At 49.5% G+C, this 23,193-nt stretch overlaps 1 protein-coding gene across 5 annotated transcripts in view; it reads right to left on the bottom strand.

Annotated features, from left to right (window-relative positions):
* Positions 1 to 23,193, bottom strand: part of ACTL8 (actin like 8) — a 75,727-nt gene that overhangs the window by 9,659 nt on the left and 42,875 nt on the right. The window contains exon 1 of one of the 5 annotated variants that reach the window (XM_043445404.1): positions 9,522 to 9,541. The exons of the other annotated variants lie outside the window; for them this stretch is intronic. Within the exon in view, the coding sequence (XP_043301339.1) occupies positions 9,522 to 9,538 (17 nt within the window). The 5' untranslated portion in view covers positions 9,539 to 9,541. Of the gene's footprint in view, positions 1 to 9,521; positions 9,542 to 23,193 lie in introns of those variants that run through there. 5 annotated transcript variants of the gene reach the window in all.

The following is a 23,193-nucleotide window of genomic DNA, read 5'->3' as shown; positions in this document are numbered from 1 at the left end:
AGCTCACCAGGCTTCCCTGTCCTTCACCATCTCCTGGAGTTTACCCAAACTCATGTCCATCAAGTCAGTGATGCCATCCAACCATCTCACCCTCTGTCATACCCTTCTCCTTCTGCCCTCACTCTTTCCCAGCATCAGGGTCTTTTCTAATGAGTCGGTTCTTCACATCAGGTGGTCAGAGTACTGGAGTTTCAGGTTCAGCGTCAGTCCCTCCAATAAATATTCAAGATTAGTTTCCTTTAGGATTGACTGTTTTGATCTCCCTGCAGTCCACAGGACTCTCAAGAGTCTTCTCTAGCACCATTTATAGCATTAAATGTTTATATTTTAAAAAGAAAAACATGTTTCAAATAAGCTTCCATCTTTAGAAGCTGGAAAAAGAAGAATGCATTAAATTCAAAGCAAGCAGTGGATGGAAATAAAGAACAAAATCAACAGGAAACCAATAGAGAAAAGTCAATTAAACCAGAAGTCGGTTCTTTGAAATGATTAATAAATTGATAAACCTCTAGTCATGTTGAGGAAAAAAAAAGAGGTAAGACACAAAGGATTGCTATCAGGAATGAGGTGACATCACTCTGACACTACACACATGGAAAGAATAACAAGAAATGATCATGAACAATTTTGTGACTATCAATTTGACAATATAGGTGAAAAGAAGAAATTCCTTCAAAGACATAATCTATGCAAGTTCACTCAAGAAGGAATATATAACCTGAACAGCACTATGACTATTAAAGAGATTCGGCGTTTAAAACCTCCCAATGAAGAGAACTCTAGACCAAATAGCTTCACTGGTAAATGCCACCAAAAATTTAAGGGAAAAAGTTATTCTAATCGTGTACAACATCTTCCAGAAAGCCGAAGATAAAGTACCATATCTCGTGAGGGCAGTGTGACCTTGGTGACCAAATCAAAGATACTCTACAAAAAAGAAAAATACAAATCAAAGTCTCTGATGAACAAAATTCTGAATAAAAGATCAGCAAACTCAGCAATATATAAAAAGAATACTTTGTTAATTTTTGTTGTTTGGTCACTAAGTTGTGTCCATGTCCAACTCTTTGTGACTGACCCCAGGGGCTGTGGCCTGCCAGGCTCCTCTGTCCATGGTATTTCCCAGGCAAGAACACTGCAGTGGGTTGCCATTTCCTTCTCCAGGAGATCTTCCCAACACTCATCAACTAAATGGGGCTTTTCCCAGAAATGTAAAGCTGGTTTAAGATTTTTAAATTAATATAATTCAACCTATTGACAGAAGAAAGAAGAAAAACTACACGACCATCTCAGTGGATGCAAAAAACAATTGGATAAAATTCAACATAAACTTATAATAAAAACTCTCAATTACTAGGGATAAAAGAGAATTTTATTAACCTAAAAAAAGGCATCTGCAAAAAAAAAAAAACCTACAAATAACACACTTAAGTTTCCTCCTGAGACCAGGACTAAAGCGAGGAGGTCAATTCTCAACACTCAGTTGCTGGAAGTTCTAGCCAGCACTATAAGGTGAGGAAATCATGAAATAAAGAGCATATACACTGGAAAAGAATAAATAAAACTGTTCCTGTTTGCAGAAGACACAACCGTCTACAGAGAAAATCCCAAAGAACTTACAAAAAAATATCTTAGTAGTAATAACTGGGCTTGGACAACTCCCATGAGATAAGTTCAATATTTTAAAAATCAACTGTATTTTATAAGCTAGCAATAAACAGCTGGAAATCAAAATTTTTTACAATAACATCAAAAACTATAAAATACTTTGGTATAAATCTAACAAAACATGTTATACTGAATACAATATGCTAACAACTACAAACACTGATGAAAGAAATCAAAGAAAACCTAAATAAATAAATAGATATGCTGTGTTCATGGATTAGATGATTCAACATCATTAAGGTGTTAATTCTCCCTAAACTGACCTTTAGATTTAATCCCCACCAAAATCAAGCTTCCCTGGGGCTAAGATGGTACACAGTCCGCCCGCAGTGCAGGGGACGGTCCCTGGGTGGGGGAGGCCTCCTGGAGAAGGGAACAGCTGCCCACTCCAGTATTCTGGCCTGGAGAACGCCATGCACAGAGAAGCCTGGCAGGCTTCAGTCCGTGGGGTTGCGAAGAGATGGACACAACTTAGCGACTTTCACTCACTCACTCAAAATCCCAGTAGGATTTTTGCTTTAGATATCAACAAGATGATTCTAAAATTTATATAGGAAGACAAAGAAACTACAATAGTCAAAATAATTCTGAAAAAGAAGAACAAAGTTGGAAGACTAATACAATGTGATTCCAAGACCTACTATAAACCTATAGTAATCAAGAAAGTACAGTATTGGTGAAAGGATGGGCACTCAGATCAGCGGAAAACAGCACCCAGGGACAGACTGCGACAAATAGAGCCAGCTGATTGTGACAAAGACGCAAGGACATTTCAGTGATGAAAGACAGTCTATTCAACAAACGATGCTGGAAAAAACTGAATCCCTCTGAGAGGTTTAAAAAAAAAACCCTCAACCCCATTCTTCACCTCTAATACAAACACTAAGTCAGAATGAATTATGTAAACCATAATTATAAAACGACAACAACAAAAAAAAAATACCTGTAAGACTTACAGGAGAAAACAAAAGAGAAAATCTCTATGACTTTACCTAAGAACATCTAAGTGTTCTCACATACAACATCAAAAGCAGAACCCATAAAAGGAAACATTTGTATCTGAGACTTAATCAGAATTAAAAACTCCTGCTTTTTGAAAGACACTATTAATGAAAATTCAAAAGACAAGTCACAGGATGGTAGAAAATACAGTTTACCCTTGAATGATACAGAACTCTGCCCTGCACAGGTCCACTCACAGGCAAGCTTTTTCAATAAACACCCACGACAAGGCAATGCTGCCCACAGCTGAATCCAAAGATGCAAAAAGGTGGGCACAGAGGACCGCCTGTAAAGCTACATTCAGAGTTTCAACTGTGCAGGGCCGGTGTCTCTGACCTCCATGTTGTTCAAGGGTCAACTGTATTTGCAAGTCAAACTTCTGACATAGGACTTGTGTCCAGAATATAAAGAGCTATCAAAAAATCAATAATAAGAAAAGAAATGGAGGTGGTTCAAGATGGTAGTGTAGGAAGACCCTGAATTCACCCTCTCCCACAGGACACACCAAATCTACAGCTACATGCAGGACAATTCCCTCTGAAAACAGCTCAACTGCTCCTCGACAACAAAGGATAAAAGAGGCAGAGACGCTGGCTGTCTCACCCAAAACCCCATCCCCGGCCCAGAGACCCACAGCTGGGGGATCTCACGTATGGCGCTTCTCTCTGCAGAGAGAGGGGTCTGTATCTCACACCGGGCACCCCAACCCTGGGGTCTGCCCTGGAGACAGATGCCCCGCCGCGTCTGGCTTTGAATACCAACAGAACTCACATCCGAGAGGGAGTGGACACCCCACTCTTTCTTTTAACACGTTTTCCTTTTTATTTTGGGGGGTCATGCTAAGCCTGAGACATACACGTTTGCAAAAAGGATGTGTCGGGTTTCGCTGGGCCAAGAGGGCCGACGGAGACGTGGGGTGAGGAGGAGCCTGGTGGGGGGGCACGGCAACAGTGCCATCTGGAGCAGGGGCCGAGCTGGGAACCGAAAGAGGTCCCCCCAAAATAGAAGAGACTCCCCATGGTGTTCCAGGACAAGGAGGGAGATGTGAGAAGTAGGACGGACAGGGCAATCGTCCAGCCAGAGAATCCACTCTGGGAGGGCTCGTGGGCAGCCTCACCTGCCTCAGGACCCCAGGCAAAAGCAGTGAGCACGTCAGCACCTGGACACACGCGGGACACTGAGCAGTCAGCCGGGCAGCGTCTGCGGCAGGGATGGGGGCCTGCGGGGCTCTCCCGGGATGGGGGCGCCAGCCAGCCTGCTGTGTGGATGCCCTCTCCACCCCGCGAGCGCCAGGCGGCAGGCCCCGCCTCCATGCTACCCGCTGCCCCTGCTAAAGCCAGCAGGCGTGCCCAGCCTCACACTCCCCCGTGGCCCTGCTAAAGCTGGTGGGCACTTGGCCCCCACAGGGGACATCCCCTGAGCGCCTGGCTCTGGTGTCCACGGGGGGCTCGCGATTCCGGGCCCCGTGGACCTGAAGCAATCAAAGGCATTTCCTGGCAGGATACCACCTGCAGGGCACTGCAGAGCCCTCGGACCGGACACACTCCCAGGCTCCCTGTGAAAAAGGCCTGGAGCTGCAGCCAGAGGGGCAGGCTACAGGTACACCACTCATCTAGAGGCTCTGGGTCTGTTTTTAAAGAAGCAGGTTGGGAGAAGTGTGAACAAATGACTAGAAAAAGGTGTGTGCGTGTGTGCGCACGCGTGTGTGCACAATGGAATAATACTCAGCCAGAAAAAAAGAATGAAAGTTTGCCATTTGTGATGATATAGATAGACCTTGAGGGTATTATGTTAAGTGAAATAAGACAGAGAAAGACAAATACTGTATGATTTCACTTATATGTGAAATATAAAAACAATGAACAAAACTCATACACAGAGAACAGGCTGGGGGCTGCCAGAGGGGAGGTCAAAATGGGTAAAGGGGTGAAGAGGCTATAAAGTGAGTCACTTTGATTTAACGGATTTAATGATTTAACGTCCAGCACAGTGACTGCAGCCAGCAATACTGTACTGCATATCTGAAAGTTACTAAGAATAAATCTTAAAAGTTCTCATCACAAAAAGAATTTTTTTGTGACTTTATATGGTGACAGATGGTATCCAGACTTACTGTGGTGATCATTTTGCAATGTATACAAATACTGAATCATTATGTTGTACACCTGAAATTAATATAATATTATAAGTCAAGTATATGTCAATTTAAAATTAAAAAGATGACAGGAAATGAATATTTTAAAACTGGGCCAAAGATGTGAACATGCCATCAAAGAGGCTTTATAGATGGTGAGCGCACAAAAAGATGCTAAATATCACGATGGAAATGCTAATTAAAACCACAGTGAGATGCTACTACATACATACTAGAAAGGCTGAAATAAAATTTAAGTACAATACCAACTGCTGCAAGGTTAGAGAAATTGGAACTTTCACAAGCTGCTGGTGGGAATATACAAAGGTACAATTAGCGAAAGAGCTTGGACGTTTCTTACAAAGTTAAACAGATACCACTCAAACCAGCAATTCTCCTCTGAAGAGCAATAAAAGCGTAGGTTTGCATACAAGCTTTTGTGCCAATGTAAAAATCACTTTATACCACTGCAGATCACTAAAAACTGGAACTGGTTGTTCACCAGTTCTTCAACTGGTGAATGGATAAACAAACTCTGGTACCCTCATTCCACGGTGTTCCCTCCACTCAGTAATGAAAGGAAACTGACTACCGAAGCAAACAACACAGTGACTGACTTCCAAAATCAGCCCCCGAGTGAAGGAAGCTGGACCTATCTGCCGCAATTTCCACTGATCTGCACTGTAGAAAAGACACAGCTCTGAGGACAGAGGACGGATCAGCTATTGCCAAGGGCTGGGGGTGGGGGGATGCGCAGACCACACAGGGGAGGGGGGAACAGTGCGGGGTGGGACTAGATTATATCTTGGCAGCAGCGCTGGTTACATACCTGTGTGCATTTGTCAAAATTTAGAACTACACATCAAAAAGAGTGACTCTTACTGCACATAAATTTTTAAAAAGCACATTTCAGGAACTATGGGTAAAATGTGAATATGGGTTATATTTTCAATGTTAAATTTCCTGCCCTTGATCACTATATTGTGGTTTTGAAAGAGAATATCCTTGATTTTAAGAAGATCTGTGAAGAGGTATTTACAGGTAGAATGTCATGCAATTTACTTTCAAGTAGATCAGGGGAAAAAAGCACGTATAGATAGGAAGAGCCTCAAAGCAAAGTGGTAAAAAAAAAACTACTGAATATGGGTGAAGGGTGCATTCTGAGGTGCACGGAACTATTCTTACACCTCTAGGTAAGAACAGTTCTTAAAATTAAAAGCTTTGAGAGAAAGAAAAGATGAGAGGAAGGAAATTAGTTTATATTGGAGACAGCCGGTAGACAATTTTGATGAGTTCTACTATGAAAGGAAGCAAAGAAATACAACAGATGTGAAGAGGTATGGGACCCCAGGAGGTTTGGGGTTTTTTAAGATAAGGAATAATATGCTAAGGGCTTATGCTGATTGCAATAATCCAGTGGAGGCAGAAAGCAGAATCACAGTAGATCTAGACTCTGAACTATCAAACCCGTGCCCGCTTCTCCACATCGCTGGCCTCCAGCCCCACTCACCTTTCCTGTTCCTCTGTCCCTGGACCACAGCCTGTCCCCTCCTCCCGTGGGGTCCAGCGTGTGCGTCCCTTTCTGTCTGAAACACCTGTCCCAGCTCTACAGGGAACCCCCCTTCCAGGTTCAGTTCAAGGGTCACCCCACAGAGGAGGCTTCACTGGACCACTCACCCTGTCCTCAACCGATTTTACACTAGCTGCTCTTATTATCTGCACAGCACTCACCCAAGTAAGCCCTCGCTCACTTTTCTGTCTAGCCATCTGGCTCCCTCTCAGGAAACAGGAATCTAGAGTCCAAGGTGGACGAGTTCTGGTCTTTTGCTTCCATGTCCCCATCACATCACTGGCATACTTTTGTTAAATCCATCTGGGCTGAATGATGCATTTCTTAGAATACACCAACTCGCTGGCAGCGCCACTGTTCCATATGGACTCCGCGCCCATGTCCCTCAAACAGCAGATCCTTCTGCAGGCTTCTGGTTCCCTGCCCGCTCAAAACCCCTTAACAGCTCCCACAGCCAATAAGGAGGCTTCCCAGGTGGTGCCAGTCGTAAAGAACCTGCCTGCCATGCAGGAGACGCAAGAGATGTGGGTTCCATCCCTGGGTTGGGAAGAGCCCCTGGAGGAGGAAATGGCAATCCACTGCAATATTCTTGCCTGCGAAATCCCATGGACAGAGGACCCTGGCGGGCTAGTTCACGGGGGGGGGTCGCAAAGAGATGGACACGACCGAGAGTCCGAGCAGGCCCACACACGGGCCACAAGATGAAGTCTGCACTCACCCTCATCTGCAGAGGCCCCCGGTCCCGGCCCCCGGCCGGCCTCCCCACCTCCTCTCCTCTCCACACACCTGACACTAGAGCTGGGCTGCAGCAGACGCTGCTTTAAAAACCGGGCCCTTCCTGCACCTGTTCCGTTTGCAGCTCTCTCCCACCCCACCTCAGCGGTCTTTGAGATCCCAATCAACCCTTCACTCCCAAAGGCAACTTCCACCTGGCAGCTCACGCCTCCACGGACCACACAACGCTCACTGAGCGCTCACCGCGCATGCGGTGCTGGCCGCAGATGAGCCCATTAACCCGCGCAGCCCCAGGACGAGGGCGCGGAACTCTAGTCCTATCTCTGGCTTATGGACGGAGCAATCGGCTCCAAGACACCCTGGCTTCAGGGCAATCAGGAGTCACACCCACGCCTGTGGGTTTCCAGAGGCCCAGCTCCTAACTACCATGTGATTAACCACGTGACCTTAGGTTACTCCATTCTCCAAGCCGTAGTTTTCAGATGAGAAAATCTCCCTTTCATGGATGCTCGAAGGATTAGCAATACCGTTTGAAGGAAACAGGATGCAAACCTGAACACACTGGCTTTTGCTAAACCTGTAGCGCCCCGACTGCGCCTGCTCCTGTTAACTGTCTGCCTGGGGTCTCCTACCACCTCTGGCCATCACCTCTCCCCTCCCCAGGGTCTGCAGTGTCTGTCCACACGGGGCCCCTGAGGGTCTGCCCATCAGGGCTCCATCCGGGGCCCCTGTGAACTGCTCTGTGGTTATAAATATTTTGCAAGGAGTTCTCCACTTGGCACTTTTATCTACTGGGTTGGCCAAGAAATTTGTTCAAGTTTTTCCATAACATCCTACATAAAAAAACCAAATGAGCTTTTTGGCCGATCCAATCTCAGGGACTCTTAAACAGCTTAGAGAGGTTAGCGGAGGGTTGGTGCCAGGGGGTGGGTGCCATCATCCCGGTGTTCATTCATTTATGTACCCATAATCCATCTCCGGATCCATCTCCAGGACCCTCTGCTGCTAGAGAACGTGGAGTGTGCTTCCCACAACCTAGGCACCTGCCGGGCACGTCCGTCCTCATTTCGGAGCACAGCCTGTCTGTGAAGGAGGCACTATCGCTGATCTGTTTTATGTCTAAGGAAACGGAGCCACAGAAAACCCACCCTGTTTCCCACAGCTTTTGAGGAGCTGGACTAGGGTCAGAACCCACAGTCTCTGGCTCCCGAGTCCAGGCCTCTCACCAGGCAGCCACCTTGCTTCTCATCCCACAGCTGCTGGGTTCAGCACAGCACGAAGACGTCCACATCCCACCCACCGCGAACGTGCTGGGATACAGGGCAAAGGGCAACGAGGGTTCCTAATCACCTGGCCATGCGTTAGGGAGAGCTACCTGGATTCTCCAGGGGAACCACAACGACCTTTTAGAGGGAGGAAGACGGAGGCAGAGAAGGGTGTGAAGACGCAACAGCGCTGCTGGCTCTGAAGCCAAGGAATGCAGGCAGCCTCCAGAAACCAAAACAGGCAAAGAATCGGACCCTTCTCCAGAGCCTCCCAAGGAACACAGCCCTGATTTCAGCTCAGTGAGACCCACTCTGTGCTCTGACCTCCAAACAACAAGGCACTAAACCTGCAATTTTAAGCATGAAGTTTGTGGTCTCTTGTTATAGCAGCAGCCACGGGAAACTCAAACAGATGCCGAAGCAGCTCACAGCCCTTTCTTGCTCAAAGCTGGCCAGGCCATCGCAGCCGGTGGCAGGGTCCGAAGGCAGAGCCCACCCCAGCACCCTCCCCTGGCCCCCATGGGGGGATCCATCCAAGGCTCCCTCAGGCTTTGTCTGCCTACCAGGTGAAACCAGACATTTTATCTCGGGACCAGACATGGCCCAGCTTCCCTGCAAACCAGGAACCAAGCTGGGAGCACAGAAGCCAGGGTCCCTACACAACAGGCCGAGGACATGGGCTCACAAGTCCCCTCCCTGGGGGCGAGGTGCTGGCAGGCCCCACCTGCCAGAGGCAGAAGGGCTGAAACTCATTACAAGAAGCCTAAGGACAAAGCTGAAGTGGAGAGGCTTCCCTGGTGGTCCAGCGGTTAAGAACTCACCTGCCAATGCCAAGGACAGGGGTTCGGTCCGCGGTCTGGGACAACTCCACGTGCCCCAGGGCAACTAAGGCCGCACGCCCCCGACACTGAAGCCCGCGTGCCTAGAGCCTGCACTCCGCAACAAGAGAAGCCACTGCAGTGAGGAGTTTGCCCGCAACTGGAGAAAGCCCGCATGCAGCAATGAAGACCCAGTGCAGGCAAAAATATACAAATAAAATTTTTTAAAAAGGTGGTATTGATCCTTCCAAGGAGCATGTGGGTCCAAAGTGAAAGTGAAGCTGCTCAGTTGTGTCCGACTCTTTGCAACCCCATGGACTGTAGCCTACCAGGCTCCTCCGTCCATAGGATTTTCCAGGCCAGGGTACTGGAGCGGGTTGTCATTTCCTTCTCCAGGGGATCTTCCCGACCCAGGGATCACACCCAGGTCTTCTGCGTTGCAGAGGCTTTACCGTCTGAGCCTTTACTGTGCAAAGGGTTGGGGGCACAGGACACAGCAGAGAGAGACAGAAAGAGATATCAAATCTGCATGAGGGGAGGACAGGGTTTTAATTACTCCTTTTCTTAACCTCATTGTGCCTTGAGGTATTTTAACATTACTCTCCCTGGCAGGAAGGATTGATTGATTGTCTCTTGGCATTCAGAAACCCTGATTAATGTAAAACTAACCAGTCGTTCTGAACTCTGGGGAATTAATCACTTAAATGTGGGAATTACTCAATAAACCGTTCAAACATGCAATAAACCAAGCCATTAAAAATTAATCGCTCGACATCCCAGCCGTGTAAACAGGGCTAATAAGATCCTGGCAGCTTAGAGTGAGGAGCAAAAGGAAGCAGCCGGGGGAGCAATGACTTTAACCAGCCACCCCCAGGAACCAGAGTGGACACACCGATGCCCCAGCCACATAGCCCAGATCACTGGGTCAGGGGACACCCGCTTCCTGGGCCCTCCCGCCCTGGCCCTAGGACAAGGGCAGGCAGATGAGAGAGAGAAAGGAAGCGCTCCCGGGCTGTTAGGAGGATGTGGTGGGTTTAGAGCTACCACCTGTGGCAAATACTTACTGAGCACCTTCTAAGTGCCAGGCCTGTGCTGGGTCTGCAGATACGGGCAGAGCTCACTCTACTGCATTTTGCAGATACTTCATTTTTACAGATTGAAGGTCTGTGGCAATCCTGTTTCGAACAAGTCTATGGGTATAATTTTGCCAAGAGCATTTGCTCACTTCCTGTCTCCATGTCATATTTTGATAATTATTTTAATATTTCAAATGTTTTCATTATTATTGTATTTGTCACGGTGATCTGTGATCAGTGATCGTTAAAGTTATTATTGCAAAGAGATTATGACTCGCGGAACTTCCCTGGTGGTCCCGTGGCTAATAAGACTCCACGCTCCCACTGCTGGGGGCCCAGCACCTCTGGTCAGGGAACTAAATCCCACACGCTGCAACTTAGACCTGGTACAGCTAAATAAATCAGTTATTTTTTAAAAAAAAAATATTATGACTCACTAAAGGTCCAGATTATGGCTAGTATTTCTTCAAATAAAATACTTTTAATTAAGGTACGTACACTGGCTTTTTAGGCACAGCATTATTGCACACCTAACTGACTACAGTATGAAATAAAAAAGTTTAAGTTAGTCACTCAGTCATGTTCAACTCTGTGATCCCATGAGCTATATAAGCCTGCCAGGCTCCTCTGTCCATGGAATTCTCCAGGCAAGAACACTGGAGTGGGCTGCCGATTCCTTCTCCAAGGGATCTTTCCGACCCAGGGATTGAATCCATGTTTTCTGCATTACAGGCAGATTCTTTACTGTCTGCACCCCAGGAAAGTCCTCACTAGAGTAGAGTGTAAACATAACCTTTATATGCACCGGGAAACCAAAATATTTGTGTGGCTCGCTTTACCGCAACGCTGGCTTTACTGCCACGGTCTGAAACCAAACCTGCCACACCTCGGAGGTCTGCCTGTTCAGCCGTGATCAAGGAGACGGCAGAGCTGTCTGTGTGTGGGTGTGGGTGGTGTTAGGAAACGCTTGTTTTCTAAAACATTGGCTATAAGGAAAATACAGCAAGGGATGGCGGTAGGTATCATGGGAGAAAAAAGTTCTCACTTTAGACAAGCTGATCAGAAAAGGCCTCTCTGAAAAGATGCCGTTTGCATGAGGCCTGAAAGAAGTGGTGGCACGCAGCGTCGAGGGGTCTGGGGAGGCGGGCGGTGAAGGCCCCCAGCGCGAGCCACCCAGAGGCTGGGAGGGAGTGCCCGGAGTGCGGGCTTCGGGGGCAGCCGGGCAGTAAGGGTGCAGAGTGTCTGAGGCCAGGAAACCACAGAGACTAGCTTCTGCCCGGGGGACGCTGCTACTGACGGCTCCTGAGAGGAGAAGCATGCTGGCCGTGGTGACGACACCGGAAGATGAGGCACAGGCAGGCGCAGGAGTCCCGCCGGAGGCCACTGAACCATCAGGGGCGGCCAGCTGCTGCCTCCCCAGTGCCCGTGCCCCCTCCCCAGCCAACAGCACCTGCTCTGGCTTCGGGCCCACCCGCCCCTCTGCCCCCACTGAGGCAAGGACAGGGCTCACTCGGCTCTCAGCTCAGAGGCGTGTCTCAGCAGGTTTAGCCCGATGGGCTTGTCGCAGCACTCTGACCGCTTGTGATCTGACTGAGGAGCCCCCCACGGCTCCCCGCACGACTGTCAGCTCCGAGATAGCCACAGCCTCCACCTGAGGACGGAGCAGATCCCTGCAGAAGGGCAGAGCCAAGGAAGTCACGGAGAAACAGGGCCACAGTGTGACACCAGCGATTTCTGGATCAAACTGTTCCTGAAGCCAGCTACTTCTGAGGTTGCCAGTTCTTTCCGTCAGTTTCCTTGTTTCCAGCCAGCTGGAGGAGGTTAGGCTCCTGACTGACACGGCACCTCATCTGTGTGTTACCGCACCCAGGGCTCACAGGTGCCTAAGCAGTGAGCACCAGAGCCAACCTGCTAACTTACAGACGAGAAACCCAGGCTCAGCGCCCGGGGCACGCTGCAGGACGTGGCAGAGCTGGAATGTGAGCCCAGCAGTGCTGGTTAAACCCTGCCTCGACATTCTGTTCTCATTCTCCACGTGTATCTCCCTCTGTCTGCGTGAGATAAAGCAGCTTCAGTCACCTCCAGGTCTTTGCGGCCCCATGGACCGTAACCCGCCAGACTCCTCTCTAGGCAAGAATCCTGGAGTGGGTCGCCAGGCCCTCCTCCAGGGCAATCTTTCTGATCCAGGAACCAAACCCACATTTCCTGCATTGGAAGGCGAGTTCCCTACCACTAGCACCACCTGGGAAGCCCATCTCTCTCTATATATATATCTTTAAAAATGTTGCTCGGTGGGCTTAATGATTTAATTTCGGAACAACAGGTGCCACATACACGGCCCTCTCCCCTACCTACACCTTTAGCAGCCTCATCGCTAACATGCACCTCTAACTATCTGAAGAACTCGCTCCTGCAGGGCCCTGAAGCAATATGGCATCTCTTAACACCCCTGCAGCCCCTAGATAATGACTAACACGGTCCTGATGAGATAGAGATGCAACACCAGCCACTGAACTCTGGCAAGCGGCCCTCTCCCAGATCCTGTCCTGCGGGGGCCACGGGAGGAAGTGGATGTGGATGCTGAAACCGAGGAGAAGCCACTGGGAGGTGGGCAGTGGCTGGCGCCCTGTTGGGAGGCAGCAGCCCAGAGGAGAAGACGGCCAGGCCCCGTCCACTGGAGACGGACAAAGGCCAACGCTGCGTCTTCTCTCTGGGTCCCCCACATGGTTCAGACACAGCTTTGAAAACCAACAAAGTTTCCAGAAAATATAAACTGCCAACAGTGGACCAAATAAATTATTCAATAAACTGAAATGGTAATCAGAGTTTCCTTGACCTAAGGACCGTAACTTCAGATGCTTGTATGGGTGAGTTCTACCAAACTGATTATGCCCACAAAGAAGTGTACATACATATATTAGACTACGACTCAGCCATGAAAGAGGATGAAATAACGCCATCTGGAGCAACATGGACGGACCTGGAGATCATCATACTAAGTGAAACTGTCTCAGACAAAGACAACTACGTGGAATCTAAAATATGACAGAAATGAACTTATCTACAAATCAGAGACAGACTCACAGAGAGAGAGAAGAGACCTGTGGTTGCCAAGGGCAAGGCGGCTTGAGGGGAAGGGCTGGGAGTTCGGGGTCAGCAGATGCAAACTGTATAAACGGAAAGGGTAAACAACGGGCCCCAGTGCGCAGCCCCGGGAACTATGCTCCGCGTCCTGGGATGAGCCACGACGGGGAAGGAGCACATGTGAACACACACCCAGCTTATAGAGCATCAGAAAGAAGGAAAGCTACCAAACTTACTGTATGAGGCTGGTAAGGACGGAACGTCACAGTGGAATAAAGATAACGTAATAAAGGAAATCACAGGCCCATTTCACTTACGGACAGACCATTTCAAAGTGAAGGACCAGCCAGCCAAGGGTAAGTCCCCTGAGAACAGCGGGCGGACAGGCGTGCGGCGCTGCGGGGAGCAGGGCGGGAGAGTCAGGCAGCTGGGCTCCAACCTCAGCCCCTCCACACCGCACGCGCTGCAGTAACGCCCTGAGGCCCAGCTGACGGGGTCCCCGCCCTGGTCCCCGCCTGTGACAGGTACATGCACACCCCTCCATCACAGCCGCGGCACAGCAAACCCCCCGGTCAGCACCCACAGCCGTGACTGACGCTCCGGCCCCGGAAGACGCTCCGCAGCATCTCCTGCTGGACACAGAACCAGGGAAGCCGCGCTGCAGGACCAGAGGCGCCGGCGCGGAGCCGCAGAGGAACGGAGCAGCAGACGCCGCTGGGAGGAGAAGGGACGGACCCGTCCAGCCCCGCCAGGGCTCACGCAGCAGGGTCCCACGGAGCCAAGGACGCTTCTGGGAGCTCCCACTTCCCGGCCCCTGTGTTTTAATCTGCAGGAGGCAAAAGTATTCGCGATTTTGCCGGATTAGAACAGTTTTCGTAACAGCCTCATGGGGCACCTCAGGAACATTCTGAAACACTGGGACTTCCCTGGTGGCCAAGTGTCCAGGAGGATTCCACATGCCACAAGGCAACTGAGCCCGAGGCCCACAAACAGTGAAGCCTGCGTGCCCCAGAGCCCCGCTCCGCAGCGAGAGAAGCCACCGCATGAGACGCCCGCACACCACAACTAGAGAACGCCCGTGCGCAGCACCGAACACCCAGTGCAGGAAAAAAATTAAATACAAAAAGAAACACTGAGAAAATCACAGGACTCACACGTGCACAGGCAGGCCTCAGAGATATTGTGGGTTCTGTTCCAAACCACCCCAAGAAAGCTAGTATCAGAATAAAGTGAGTCACACCAATTTTTGGTTTCCCAGTGCATGTAAGTTATGTGTACACTCCACTACAGTCTATTACGCATGTCACAGCATATGCCTCAAAAAATCGATGTATATAGCTTCATTAAAAATACTTTATGGCTAAGAAACACTAACCATCACTGGAGACTTCAGTAAGCTGTAATCTTTTTGCAACTGTAACACCAAAGCCCACTGATCACGGATCACCATAATGAATATAATAATGATAAAAACGTGTGAAATATTACAAGAATCACCAAGATGACACGGAGTGACCAGGTGCTGCTGGAAAACGCCGGTGACAGACCTGCCTGATGCCGGAGCCGCATTCACTTTACACAACACACACACACACCACACACACCACACACACACACACCCCACACCCCACACACACACACACACCCACACACCACACACACACCACACACACACACCACACACACACACACACACACACACCACACACACACCACACACACACACACCACACACACCACACACCCCACACCCCACACACACACACACACACACACCACACACACACCCACACACCACACACACACACCACACACCACACACACACACACCACACACACCACACACCAACACACCACACACATTCATAATCACACCACACCACAACCACATACACACCACACACACACACACACACCCCACACCCAACATCACAGCACAAACCACACACAACACAACCACACACACACACACACACACCACACTCACCACCACACACAAACCCACACCCCACACCACCATATAGATTCCCATACCACACACCCCACACACACACCCACACACACCACACACCACACCACACCACAACACACACTAACCACACACACACAGCCACAATGCACACACTCACACACACACACATCACACACACACCACACACCCACACCCCACACACATCACCACCAATCTATCCACCCACAACACACCACAACACCGCACACCACATCCACACCCCACATGCAAGCAACCACACACACCAAACACCACACAACACACACGCAACACATCACCACACATTAACACACACACACACTATCATTCACACACCACACACACACACAACACACCCCACACACACACACACATCACACCACACACACCACACACAACATACAACGCTGCGTTCCACCACTCACACACACACCACACACAACCACACACACACACACACCACACACACACACACACACACACACACCCCCCACATACCACACACACACACACATACCTCACACACACCACACACACACCACACACAACATACCACACACACACCACACACACACCACACATGCACACACACACACACCCACCACACACACACACACACCACACACACACCACACACACACCACACACACACACACACCACACACACACACACACACACCCCACACACCCCCCCAAACACCACACCAACAACACACACACCATACACCACACACACACCACACACACACAACAACCACACACCCACAACACCAACACACACCCACACCACACACCCAACACCACACAGCATCACCCCACATCACCCAAAACTCACTACGACACACGACACACCAACACACTACACCCCCACATTCACACACACATCCACACACACTAAAGAATTAACAACCAACACACACACCAAACACAGCCACACACACACACCAACACACACACCCACACAAACACACACACACACAACCAACACAAAGAATTAGCACACACATTTATACCACACCACCTCTTCCACACACACACCACATCACACCACCAACCACACACATCACACACACACAAAGCCACACCACAACCACAACCCAACAACACACAATCCACCACACACACCAACACCAACAGCACCACACACAACACACCCCCCACCAACACACACACACACACCACACACACCCCACACACACACCACACACACACCACATACACACACACCACACACACACACACACCATACACACCACACACACACCACACACACACACCACATACACACATCCCCACACACACACCACATACACATACCCCACACACACCACATACACACACCCAACACACACCCCACACACACACCACATACACACACCCCACACACACCCCACACACACACCACATACACACCCAACACTACACCACACACACACCCACACACCCACACACGATTAATATTCAATCACACCCCACATCACAACACACCCACAACACCACAACATAACACACCACACCGACACACACACACCTCTTCCACCACACACCACACACACAGTCAACACCCACACTCCCACAACACACACCACACACCAGCACACCCAACAACACCCACACCCCACACACCCACACACAATCCATGTACCCCACACACCCACACACACACACAACACCACATCACAACAACCCCACCAACACGACACACCACACACACCCCACACACACACCCCACACCCATCACCACACACACAACACCACCCCACACACACCACACACCCACACCACACACACACACACACACCCACACACACACACACACACACCCCACACCACACACACACCACACACACACACCACACACACACACACCACACACACCACACACACCACACACACACACACCCCACACCCCCCACACACACACACACAGCCAGGATTCTCTGCTGGTCCAGCGGTTCAGAGCCCACCTGCCAGTGCAGAGACATACTTGACCCTGGTCCAGGAAGTTTCACACGCCTCTCAGCAACTAAATCCGTGAACCACAACTAAGGAAGCCTGCGCCCTAGAGCCCGCGCTCCACGACGAGGAGCCCACGTGCACGGAGGAAGACCCACCGCCGTCAAAGATGGATGAACGCGTAATAAAAACCACGACATCTGCGAAGCACAATAAAGGAAAGTACAATAAAACAAGGTAAGCCTGGATCTAGATGCAATTCGGGTAAAAGCATGATACTAATTATTTATACTGGCAACTAAATGGATATTGAACGCTAGAATTATATTTTCAAAGGGTAAATAAATTCGAGCTTTAAGTAAGTTTGAATGTAAACTTTTATTGATACATATTCTGCTTTCTAGGGTCTGCAGGTAATTTTACATTTTAGATGAAAAACCTTTCGAAAGGTGAAAAAATTCTTTTCTGCATTTATCTCATAGTTGATTAAAGTTTAATTTTGTACACTCTGAACATAATTCTGCTCCATATTTTCATGTTTTATATCACTACTATCAATACAACACAAACCATAGGAAAGTCTGAATCACTACAAAATTTACTTTATTGAATTGGAGGCAAGAAGACTAAGTTTTATGGAAAACAAGTATAAATTATGAATTATGTATGACTCTGTGACTCATCCAAATATCTCAGATTTATGAACAGAATATTGAAATGTGTACAAATAATTAAATTCTGTCATCTTGGTATCTCGTAGATTGGCATCTTGCAGGGTTTGATTGAGGTCTATTTCTTAGATAGGAGGATGGAATATACTTAACAGTTTGTCAGCTTGTTTCAGAACTTTAAATATTTATAACTGGTATGTGAGCACCCACTTACACTCTTCCCCTGGATCTACAAATGCCAGAGTGGGGCCTGACTGGCTGTGGGGCGCTGAGGGTTAATTAGCCTTTCTGTGCCTACCTTGTCTCATCTAAGAAAGGGATAATAAATAGTGCCTGGCTCATACAGTTGTTAGAAGGATTGAGTTAATATTTATAAAGCACTCCTAACTCAGTCTGGCACAGAGACGGCCTTTATAAGTACTTTTAGACAGAGTGGGATTTAACTCGGAAGCGCAGGAATTATTTCTCAAGACTGACAAATGCATTTGATCAAATTTAACATCTATTTATTTTTTCAAACTCAAACAAGAAATTGAAGAGAAGTTCCTTAACTGGATCAACACTACAGAGTAAAACCTAAAGCAAATGCCATCCTTGGCTGAGAATCTTAGCCTTATTCCTTTTAAGATTAGAAATAAAGCAAGGAAGTCCGGCCCCTGTTACTACTATTTCACATTGCACTGGAGGTCCTGGCATTTTCAGCAGGGTAAGACAAAATAAAATACAAGGTAATGAGAAGAAGAGAGGAAAAAAAAATTGTTCACATTTCAGATAAAAATGTCAGCATTTACAAAAAAAAAAAAAAATCTGACAGAATCTGAATAGTGGAACAGGAAACTTAAAAATCATCAGCATTCTTCGACACTGGCATAAGCCAACTAGAAACATAATAGAAGATGAGATACTATTCATATTATCAATCAAAAATATAAACTAGGGCTTCCCTGGTAGCCCAGTGGTAAAGAATCCGCCTGCCAATGCAGGAGACACAGGTTCGATCCCTGGACCAGGAAGATCCCGCATGCCACAGAGCAACTAAGCCCGTGGGCCACAACTGAGCCAGCGCTCCAGAGCCCGTGAGCGCAACTACCAAGCTCAAGTGCCATAAGTACTGAAGCCTGTGCTCCTCGAGTCCCCGCTCCGCACCAAGGACGCTTCCGCAACAGAGGTTCGCGGACTGCAGCTGGAGCAGCCCACGCAGCAACGAAGACCCTCAGAGCCAAAGATAAATAAATTACAAATATATATTTAAACTATTTTGGAATTGACCCACTTGCCCAAGACTTGAACAGGGCAAGTTTAAAACTATTAAATAACCAAAAAAAAAAAACCCAAGATAAAAAATAACAGGAAACCTAAATGTCAGGTTAACATTATTAGCATGCTAATTCCCCAAAGTAATCGTAAAAACTTAATGCAATTTCAATAACAATGACGGTGAGGTGTTCTTTAAGAATTTGATCAATTAATTCTAAAATTCATCTGGAAGAAGAAAATGTCCTTTATGTGCTCAATCTCAAAAAGGAAGAGAAAAACATCTGGCCTCTGAGGGATTAAGAGAGATTCCAGAGGTGCAGTAATAAAAACAGCTGTGATGCTCACATACAAAGCAGATGAACCAACAGAACAGAAGAGAGAGCCCAGAAATAGACTCTTCTGGGTATGGAAAATCAAAGCGTGATGCAGGTGGTTCCAGAAACCAAAGGCGAAAGGACGGGATGTGGGTGGTAGGGGGCAGGGGCGGCACTGATGGACAGTGTGGGAAAAAGTAAAGCTGTGTGCTGGTCACGCAGAACACAGAACAGAATCCCGACGGATTAAAGCCCCAAATTTTAAAAATAGAACTATAAAGAAAGCTAAGGGAAGAAATCATGGGGGAATCTTTTTGGCCTTGGAGTAGGGAGGGACTTCTAAAACCAGGACAGAAAAATACATGCATACACACACTTCCTAAAGCCAAGAGAGAGAGAGTGGGAGATGTAAGAACATAAAAATGATAGACTTCCATTTGGTGAAAGCACAGATGCATTTAACAGAAATCTATCAAAACAGGACAAGATACTGGCAACATATAAAAGTGACAAGGAAGGATCTCTTACAAACCAACAAGAAAAACGCCCCCCAAACAGGGAAACGGACAAACTGGATGAGGAATCGATTTGCCGAGGTGACCGGCAGATCAGCCATTAAACAGCCAGCAAGCATGCAGAGGTGTTCGGCCACACACGCGTCCGAGGCACACACAGGAGAGCAAGCAGATGCTTTGCACGCTTCAGTTAGTGGAACCAGAAAGTCACCAAGCGTTGGTGACGATGCAGGGAGAGGCTGCTCCCGGCCCCGCCGGGACCTTCTGTAGAGTCAGCTGGTGGGGCCTGATGCATGCCAAGGGCACGCCGCGGTGTCAGCTTCTCCCCTCCTGGGTCCACACCCCCTTCAGACGCCCCGCGGCTGCACGAGGACGCCTCCTGCAGCCCTGCTCAGGGAGACGCCCACTCAGGGAGCGACCAAGCACCTGAGGCGCCCGTGAAACGCGTGCCTGTCCAGGGTCACACCCGCCGCACGGACATCTTTAAAACAGTGGTGAAGGGAAACAGTTAAATGAAACACTGCTCTTCAGCAGCACAGTACCAGTGATGGAAATTAGCACAGAAGCCTACACTCTTCTTACCCACACACACACCTCGGGACAGAAGGAAGACAGCCAAAGCACGTGTGTTCCGAGCCGAAGGACGACGACCAGAGTCCGGGAATCAAAGACGAAGAGAGTGAGGCCGAGAGCTCTGCCCGAAAGGTGGTAGAACGACAGGAGCTGGCTTCGCCCGGGGGGCAACAGGAGAAGCTTTTGTATTGGTTTTGGCTTTTGAAAAGTCACGTGTCTCCATCTCCCTGGTAGAAATCAGGGCAGGACTCAGACGAACAAGCCTTGAAACCACAGCTCCCAAGAAAACTCTGCGGGCCTTTCAAATCTACCATTCTCATGCTGCTGTTGCTCAGTCGCTAAGCTGTGTCCGACTCTGCAACTCCAATGGACTGCAGCACGCTAGGCTTCCCTGGCCTTCACCGTCTCCCAGAGTGTGCTCAGATTCATGTCCGCTGAGTCGGTGATGCCATCCAACCATCTCATTCTCTGCTGCCCTCTTCTCCTCTTGCCTTCCATCTTTCCTAGCACCAGGGTCTTTCCCAATGAGCCAGCTCTTTGCATCAGGTGGCCAAAGGATGGGAGTTTTAGCTTCTCGTCCCCTGCTGCCCTCTTCTTCTCCCGTCCTCAATCTTTCCCAGTATCAGGGTCTTATCCAATGAGTTGGCTCTGCATCAGGTGGCCAAAGGACTGGAGCTTCAGCATCAGTCCTTCCAGAAGATTCAGGGTTGATCTCCTTCAGGATGGACTGGCTGGATCTCCTTGCAGTCCAAGGGACTCTCAAGAGTCAGTCTTCTCCAACACCACAGTTCGAAGGCACCTATTCTTCAGCGCTCAGCCTCCTCTGTGGTCTAACTCTCGCAGCTGTACATGACTACTGGGAAAATCCCCTGTCTGTCTGTGTATGTCTCTCACCTGTCCTTCCCTGCACTGGGCACAGGTCGGCTGTGAGTCTTCCTCTGAGAGCCTGTGCCCCTCCAGGACGCCGGCCACCAGGCCCTGCACCCCAGCGTCAAGCTGGGACCCCACCCCAGCTGCACCCTCACTGCCCAGCCCCCCGCAAGATGTCAGCTCCTTGGGGGACCTCGTCTGTCCCCTGTCCCAGCTCCGGGCACCTCGAAGGTGGCGCATGTCTGCAGAGTGAAGTCACAGCACACGCCGCATCCCGCAGCACTCTCCCTGCAGAGCCCGGGGCCAGAGGGAAGGCGAGGCGGCCTAGCTGCGCCGCAGATTTCACAGGCTTGCAAACTGATGCAACCTCACCTCTGCCTTCCAGGCAGAGCTGGACTAGTGAGCTAACTAGCAAGCTCCTCAGAGAGAAGCCAGGTGCCCCTGGAGCAGTGCAGTGAGGGGAGAGGAGGAGGATGGTGAACTCACCCAGGGATTTAGCTACATGAAAAACCATCATGGGGAGAGGGGAACTTCCTCCCTCGCCTCCATCCTTTCCACCTCCAGACCCCATGGCATTCTAGCATCTTCATTAATCCAGGTCCCACCTCATCTCCTCTGAAGCCAACTCAAGATGCCTTGCTCCCCACCCCACACCCTCTTGTGCTGGTAATAAGACTGCCCTGGCTGGAGACCCACAACATGCTTGGTGCTGTGGTAACAGCTTTATGTCTGTCCCATCATTTAATCCTTGGAGCACCCAGAAAGCTGAGGATCCCTCTTCCCATTTCACAGATGAGCAAACTGAGGCTTGGAGAGGTTGCACACATCTAATAAGCGGAGGACACCACCAGAGCCACGCCCAGGCCTCGGGTTTCCAGAACCTTCTCTTAAGGATGCTCTACAATGTACTCCACAGGAAGGATGAGAAGGTCTGATTGCCTGGCGAGTCTGAGAAATGCTACACCCTCGCCCTGTGTCCCCTGGAGAAACTGACAGCCTCTCTGGCACATGGAGGACCCTGGAACCTGTTTAATATAGCATTTCTCACACACGTTTCACTACAGACCCTGCTTCCCGGGACGCTCATATCTGCAGAACATGGCTTGGGAGAGGCCCAGGTGGTAGTAGGTCAGCTCCAGGAAGGATGGGGCCCAACTCTAAGCAACCACAGCCTCCCAGGAGACACAGGAGTTCTTAACATCACGACTGACGACCTCGACGGATGGAGCACCTATCACCGCGGGGCTCAGCCATCAGGTCCGAGGGGGTGCTGTCCTGCCTGTGAGGATGCAGACACGGCGGCTCTGGGATGCTGGGGGCCCGGCCCTGGGCCATCAGGGAGGCAGCAGGGATTTATGCCTCCAGCCTGGTCTGCTGCGAGGCCCGCACGTTCCCTGGGAACCAAGTGTTTCCTAGGCATGGGGCTCCCAAACCAGGCTCGAAGCCTGTGGTGGGGAACGTGGGGCCCAGAGTGACGGCCACGGCCCTGGGCCAGGCAGAGCCCCCGTGGCTACACTCTGGAGAGGCCAGAGCAGAAGGCTCCTGCCAGTGGCCAGGGTAGACTCCGCCTTCCACCTCAGTCCTTGGAGCTGGCCTGGCCCCCAGAGTCCCGGAGATATTCCAACTCTGTCATTCTGGAAAGTCCCAGCTTGGAGGCCGACAAGCCGACTCTAGGACAAGAAGGTAACAGCCCAA

Source organism: Cervus canadensis, chromosome 24 (genome assembly GCF_019320065.1).
Source record: "Cervus canadensis isolate Bull #8, Minnesota chromosome 24, ASM1932006v1, whole genome shotgun sequence".
Taxonomy (NCBI): domain Eukaryota; kingdom Metazoa; phylum Chordata; class Mammalia; order Artiodactyla; family Cervidae; genus Cervus; species Cervus canadensis.
Note: the sequence above shows the minus strand (reverse complement) of the source record. Positions and strands in the feature narration are given on the sequence as shown.